The sequence below is a fragment of the Babylonia areolata genome, chromosome 33 (genome assembly GCF_041734735.1).
Source record: "Babylonia areolata isolate BAREFJ2019XMU chromosome 33, ASM4173473v1, whole genome shotgun sequence".
NCBI lineage: Eukaryota > Metazoa > Mollusca > Gastropoda > Neogastropoda > Buccinidae > Babylonia > Babylonia areolata.
This window is the reverse complement of record NC_134908.1, coordinates 3,524,845-3,532,344: the sequence shown is the minus strand read 5'-3', so window position 1 is coordinate 3,532,344 and position 7,500 is coordinate 3,524,845. Positions and strand designations below refer to the sequence as shown.

At 41.3% G+C, this 7,500-nt stretch overlaps 1 protein-coding gene across 1 annotated transcript in view; it reads left to right on the top strand.

The window, feature by feature from the left end:
• Nucleotides 1-7,500, top strand: part of LOC143277167 (DENN domain-containing protein 3-like) — a 55,252-nt gene that overhangs the window by 12,168 nt on the left and 35,584 nt on the right. The window contains exons 7-8 of the mRNA XM_076581932.1: nt 994-1,102; nt 4,721-4,918. Of these exons, the coding sequence (XP_076438047.1) occupies nt 994-1,102; nt 4,721-4,918 (307 nt within the window). The remainder of the gene's footprint in view (nt 1-993; nt 1,103-4,720; nt 4,919-7,500) is intronic.

Sequence of the window (7,500 nt, the reverse complement as noted above, 5' to 3'; positions counted from 1 at the left end):
GTGCCCCGATCTACATCAATCTGCGTGTGAATGACTGGTGCGAAAGCGCTTTGATTTGTCTCTGCACAAGATTCAGCGCTGTTTAAATACCATTATTATTTTTTTTATGTATGCAGCCAGATACTACAAGTGCTTTATTGCTCTGTTGTTGCGAGCGTTTTCTTTTAGTGTGTCGGGGCGGTAACATGACCACACAAGACAAAGACCGATTTGAGAAACTGATTAGAAAATTCAGGCGATGTGGTGGGCTGGAAACAGGATGATTTTGATGACATTTACTGAAAAAAGATGCCAGGTAGATTTTTACTCAGTTTTAAATGAGGAAACTCACCCTCTTTTCTCAGACTTCAACAGCAAACGGGTAGACAGAAATGGTAGGTTTTCGAGCACCCCGTGCAAGAACAACATGCTACAACTGTTCTTTTATCCCAACAGCATTCTGAACACACAACCTTGACAGGCAGCACACACATTATCGACATAACCATTGGTGCCATTTGTTTGCTGTTTATGCGTGCGCGGTGTAAGTGTGTGTGTGTGTGTGTGTGTGTGTGTGTGAGAGAGAGAGAGAGAAAGAGATGATGTATTTGTGACAGGGTTTCTTATTCAGGAATCCTTTTTTTATGCACCAGTTACTTTAGAACATAAAACTTCTTATTTATTTTAAATAGATACTAGACCTGAATTTTAACAATTTATAATGATTTTAAAAGAAGCATTTCTTATTCTTTCTTTCTTTTTATTTCATTTTATTTATTAACAAAAAAAAAAAAAAATTGTACAGTGTCTGTGTGTGTGTGTGTGTGTGTGTGTGTGTGTGTGTGTGTGTGTGTGTGTGTGTGTGTGTGTGTGTGTGTGTGTGAAATTATGTAAAAACTGACATTACATGCGAGCTCCGTGTGTGTGTGTGTGTATGCGCACCCGCGTGTGCGTGTGTGTGCACATGTGTGTGTTTGCGCGGGTACGTGCATGTGTGCGTGCATGCTTGTTCAGCATGATCGGCCATGTGGAGAGGGACATGGAGGAGATGTACACCTTCGTCAAGGACTTCACCTACACCATGACCATGTCCCCGGCGCCCCCTGCTGGCAACGTCATTGTGGTCAGTTATCTCCCTTTCTGGCTTTGAGTTTTAGGGAAAATGCTATATTTATATGTGTTTTTTTTTTTCGTCTGCTTGTCTGAACTTAACTCTCTCCATACGAACGGCAAAAGAGACGACGTTGATAGCGTTTCACCCCAATTACCATCATCAAAATATTGTAAGTGAAAGGCTCTTATGCTAAAGAGGTGAATGTTGACGGAGCATACCACAATTCTGACGACGGAAGCTAAAGGTTGGGTCATTCAGACACCCACTGGACATCCAAGGGGTCTGTGTAGAGGAGAAGAGAGGACTGGCCGTACTGAGTGAGTTAAGGGAGTGGTTGCATCTAGGGCGGGTGGTGCCATAGAGAAGGTATTGTTTTGGTTGGATGGCAACTAGGCCATTTACGATTTTGTAGAACATGGATAGTAGACACTTTTTCTTTTGCAGCTGAAGCGCAGAAATGTGAACTGTTACGATTTTGCTGTATTTTGTCATGCCCGACCGCGGTTTGTTCCAGCGTCAAAATTGTTCCGACGAGTTTATTTTTGACTACGTAGCATAGTCGCATGCTTTCCTGTTGTAACATTACCCAGACGCTGTAGACCCTATCGATCACGGGGCGAGGGCAGTCACTACTAAACTGGGTAGGGAAGATGAATTGCATTTTTTGCTATGTTGCCCTGCTTTGAGTGACCTCAGACAAAGATTAATTCAACCTAAATTTTATAAAGATCCCTGTGCTTTTAGATTTAATCTGCTTATGTCGTCAAAACATGATCTTACCCAACAAAACTTGGCCATATACTTATATGAGACATTGAAGAGACTTCGAATTGTTATTTTGTGAATGTTGTTGAGTATTGTATTAGCTACTTTTGGTTGATTTGTGATGTTGGTTATCGTGTCAAGTCATTTTCCTTATTTATTTTCTTGTATGGCCCCCTTCAGTAAGGGGCTTTGGCCTTAATCTGAATAAAACATCATTATCGTTATCGTTATCGTTATTGTTAGGTCTCACGTGATGATACTCAGCTAACCGTGTGTGTGTTCACATTGAAACAGTATTGAGTGGACCGATCAGCATAATTGTAGCAATTACCCCTGTTTGTACGCCTTGTAGATAAAATGTTTGTTTGCTGATGTGGCTTGGAGTCCGAGTGTTCCTACCAAATTCAACAAGAGAGGCAAGGCCTTCAAGACTCACTTGTGATAAATTACGTCCCCTAGCATTAATTACAGAGTAATTTCCCTTTTTTTACTATCTGCACCAAAACGTTTGCAAAATAAATAAAAATTCCATGCTTAGCAAAAGAAGTTCCTGTTTGAACAAAAAATGATAATAATGACTCCTCTAGTTGTTGTGTCAGAATAAGAGGTCAAAGTGCCAAGTTTAGAGAATACCAAAAATATAAATATAACAGTAAATGCAGGTTGCATATAATTAGGCTTTTTAAAAAAAAATTTTGTGCCCATCCCAGAGTTGCAATATTGTTTTAAACAAGATGACTGGAAAGAACTGAATTTTTCCTATTTTTATGCCAAATTTGGTGTCAACTGACAAAGTATTTGCAGAGAAAATGTCAATGTTAAAGTTTACCACGGACACACAGACACACAGACACACACACACACACACAGACAACCGAACACCGGGTTAAAACATAGACTCACTTTGTTTACACAAGTGAGTCAAAAATGTTTCTACCAAAATTTCCTGATTGTTCCCGCAAACACTTGACAGCGGTTGGTATCTCGGCTCCAGTGACTTTGTGCAATGGTTTCAGGAGATGAGTATGCACAACCTGTAGGTGATCCTCTACCCAATGGACCCTCAGATTAACCCACTACGGACGATGGAACGCTATAGCGTTCCTGACATAAAGTAGCGTTCCAGATGATGGAACGCTATAGCGGTCCTGACGTAAGGTAGCGTTCTGGACGATGGAACACTAAATTCCTGACGTATGGTAGCGCTCCGGACGACGGTTTCAACAATTAAAATTTTGTCCATGTTTTCCTCATGGGGTAGCATAACAATCTCAGCTACACCGGGCATTGCAAACGTGTCCAGGGTCGAATGGAAAGTTTCTTTGTGAGATTTCATAACAACACACTCCACAACGAGCCAGCGAGTTCAGAACCCCATACGACAAGCTAATCAGCATACGTATTGAAGATAGCATTGCAGGTGATACAAGTGGAAATTTCTGGAGCAAACTAGATCATGACAGCAGCTTTTAATGCTGCTGAAGTGATTGAAATGATTCAAACTGAAAGTTTCAACATCGATGAGGATGATGGAGACATTGAATAAAGTATCCGCAATGAAGAAAGCTACCAGCAAAAAGGTACTGATAGTAACTCAGCTTCTGCGAGCAGTGATGAGGGAGGGGGGTGGGCGTTCACACAACGTGAGGAGAGGGGTCAGTGGGTCAAGTACAGTGAGTTTCATTCAGTTACTTTATGTTTTGTATTTTTAGTGATTTTTTTTCCCTCCTAACCCTAACAAATGGGTCATCTGTAGGGCAAAGCAAGGGAGAGAACTATTCGTCCGGAGTGAGTTAAAAGTCCAATGCTTAAACCACTCGGCCATTCCGCCCGTTATTACATACATACACCTATATACTATATATGGCATGGAGCATTCCAGTGCAGTGGTAGTTTGGATGATGAAATATTCTAGCTGTCTAGTTGGGCGTTTTAAATGTGAAATTGTGGCCCAGTAGTAATGCGTCTGCTTCTGTCTTGTCTCGGAAGGAAGAAGGTGGCAGAATGGTTAAGATGCTCAGCTAGAGAGTCCGTGAGGGTGTGGGTTCGAATCCCTCTCTCGCCTTTTCTCCCCAAGTTTGACTGGAAAATCAAACTGAGTGTCTAGTCTTTTGGATGAGACTGTGAACCGAGGTCCTGTGTTGTGCAGCACGCACTTGGCGCGCTGAAAAAGAACCCATGGCAACAAAAGTGTTGTCCTATGGCAAAATTCTGTAAAAAAAGAAATCCACTCTGATAGGTACACAAATATGTAAGCATGCACTCAAGGCCTGACTAAGCGCGTTGGGTTACGCTGCTGGTCAGGCATCTGCCTAGCAGATTGTGGGGTAGCGTGTATGGATTTGTCCGAACGCAGTGATGCCTTCTTGAGAAATCGAAACTGAAACTGTCATGGAAGTCGTTATTAGTTGTGGTTTATTGTATTGTATTGTATTTTATTGTTTTATTGTTTTTTTGTCACAACAGATTTCTCTGTGTGAAATCTGGGCTGCTCTCCCCAGGGAGAGCACGTCACTACACTGAGAGCACCACCCATTAAAAAAAAAAAAAAAAAAATTTCCCTGCATGCATTTAAAAAAAAAAAAATTTGTTTTCCTATCAAAGTGGATTTTTCTATAGAATTTTGCCAGGGACAGCCCTTTTATTGCCATGGGTTCATGCTGCACACGGTTCCTTGGTTTATCGTCTCATCTGAATGACTAGCATCCAGACCACCACTCAGAGTCTAGTGGAAGGGTAAAAAATAATGGCGAATGTACCGTGATGATTCGAACCAGTGTGCTCAGATTCTCTCGCTTCCTAGGCGGACGCGTTAACTGCCAGGCCATCACTCTGTATTCATTTTTGTGACTTTGGTTTCAGGAGATGAGTGTGTACAACCTGTCGGTGATCCTGTACCCAGCGGAGTGCCCCGAGAAGCCGGTGAACGACATCCCCCTTCACCTGGTTTTCCTGTGTTTCCATGCCGACGACGTCCTCCGCATTTTCTCGGCCGTCATCATGGAACAGAGGATTGTGTTCGTGTCCAGCAACTACGCTTTGCTCACCACCATTATGGAGGTGGGTGGTCAGGGATTCTGATTGGTTCTTTTCTGTTCAAGTGTCCGACAACGATTTCTGATTGGTTCTTTTCTGTTCAAGTGTCTGACAACTATTACTGATTGGTTCAGTTCTGTTCAAGTGTCTGACAACGATTTCTGATTGGTTCTTTTCTGTTCAAGTGTCTGACTATTCTGATTGGTTCATTTCAGTTCAAGTGTCTGACAACGATTTCTGATTGGTTCAGTACAGTTCAAGTGTCCGACAGCTATTTCTAATTGGTTCAGTTTAGTTCAAGTGTCCGACAGCTATTTCTAATTGGTTCAGTTTAGTTCAAGTGTCCGACAACTATTTTTGATTGGTTCTTTTCTGTTCAAATGTCCGACAACTATTTCTGATTGGTTCAGTTTTCTAGTTCAAGTGTCTGACAACTATTTCTGATTGGTTCAGCTCAGTTCAAGTGTCTGACAACTATTTCTGATTGGTTCAGTTTACTTCAAGTGTCTGACAACTATTTCTGATTAGTTCAGTTCAGTTCAAGTGTCCGACAGCTATTTCTAATTGGTTCAGTTTAGTTCAAGTGTCTGACAACTATTTCTGATTAGTTCAGTTCAGTTCAAGTGTCCGACAACTATTTCAGATTGGTTCAGTTGAGTTGTGTCCAACAACTATTTCTGATTGGTTCAGTTCAGTTCAAGTGTCTGACAAGTATTCTGATTGATTCAGCTCAGTTCAGTTCAAGTGCTTAGTAACTATGGTGTGCTGATGATTATTATGGAAGTATGTCATAAGGATTTCTGATTAAGTTTGGTTCAGTTCAGCTGAGTTCAAGCGCTTAGCAACTATGATTTGTTGATTGCCATTATGGAGGTGGGTGGTCAGGGCTTCTGATTGGTCATTATTGAGGTGGGTTTTTTTTTATTTTAATTTTTTTTTATTGCTGCCCTATCATCTGCACTGTTTCAGCTCAGTTCAGTTCAGCTCAAGTGCTTAGCAACTATGATTTGTTGATTATCATTATGGAGGTGGGTTTTTTTTTATTTTAATTTTTTTTTATTGCTGCCCTATCATCTGCACTGTTTCAGCTCAGTTCAGTTCAGCTCAAGTGCTTAGCAACTATGATTTGTTGATTATCATTATGGAGGTAGGTGGTCAGGGCTTCTAATTGGTCATTATTGAGGGTTTTTTTTTTTTTTTTTTTGGTTGCTGCCCCATCATCTGCATTGTTTCAGCTCAGTTCAGTTCAGTTCAAGTGCTTAGCAACTATGATTTGTTGATTATCATTATGGAGGTAGGTGGTCAGGGCTTCTAATTGGTCATTGTCAAGGGTTTGTTTTTTTTTGTTTTTTTTTTTGTTCCTGCCCTATCATCTGCACTTGTTCAGCTCAGTTCAGTTCAGTTCAAGAGCTTAGCAACTATGATTTGTTGATTGCCATTATGGAGGTGGGTGGTCAGGGCTTCTGATTGGTCATTATCGAGGTTTTTTTTTATTTTTATTTTTTTTTTATTGCTGCCCCATCATCTGCACTGTTTCAGCTCAGTTCAGTTCAGTTCAAGAGCTTAGCAACTATGATTTGTTGATTACCATTATGGAGGTGGGTGGTCAGGGCTTCTGATTGGTCCCATCATCTGCACTGTTTCAGTGGCATTATTCCCACGCCTCTCATTCATAGTTCCCCCATACACGGCCACACCCGGCTTCGTCCGTCTCAGTCCCAGAGTAGTTTTATGGAGGTGGGTTGTCAGGGCTTTGGGCTGGTTCCGTTCAGTTCAGTTCAGTTCAAGTGTCCAGCAACTATGATTTGCTGACAATTATTTTTGAGGTATGGTGCAAGGACTTCTTTTCAGTTCCAATTTCGGTTCAACTGTCCAGCAACTGCGCGTTGCTGACGATTGTTATACAGGTACGTTGAAGGACTTCTGAGAACCGTAAAGTTCGGTCTGTAAGCTGCGACTTTTTACTCCTGCTTCATCCTCTGCGGTTTATACAATGATGTGGCTTATTTGAGGATTTTAACGATCCCGGGAGTGTCACGTTCTCGTCTATCCTTAGCTGCCCTTCAACTCACCAAAATCATAAATTTAGTGGGCTCGGCTTATATACCATTGCGCTCAATAGACCGAACTTTACGGTAGTTCAGTACAAGTGCCCCAGCAACTAAGATTTCTTGATTATTATTATTATGGAGGTATGTTGTAAGGACTTCTGATTGGTTCAGTTCAGTTCAGTTCAAATGTCCAGGAACACGCCACGAAAAACAAAAAACAACAACAACAGCAGCAACAACAGAAACATGCACATCACAGAAAACAACAACAAGGCATTTACTTTGGCATTTACAAGGTAGTTTATTTGTATTTGTATTTTGTATTTGTATTTCTTTTCATCACAACAGATTTCTCTGTGTGAAATTCAGGCTGCTCTCCCTAGGGAGAGCGTGTCGCTTCACTACAGTGCCACCCATTTTTTTTTGTATTTTTCCTGCGTGCAGTTTTATTTGTTTTTCCTATCGAAGTGGATTTTTCAACAGAATTTTGCCGGGAACAACCCTTTTGTTGCTGTGGGTTCTTTTACACGAGCTAAGTGCATGCTGCACACAGGA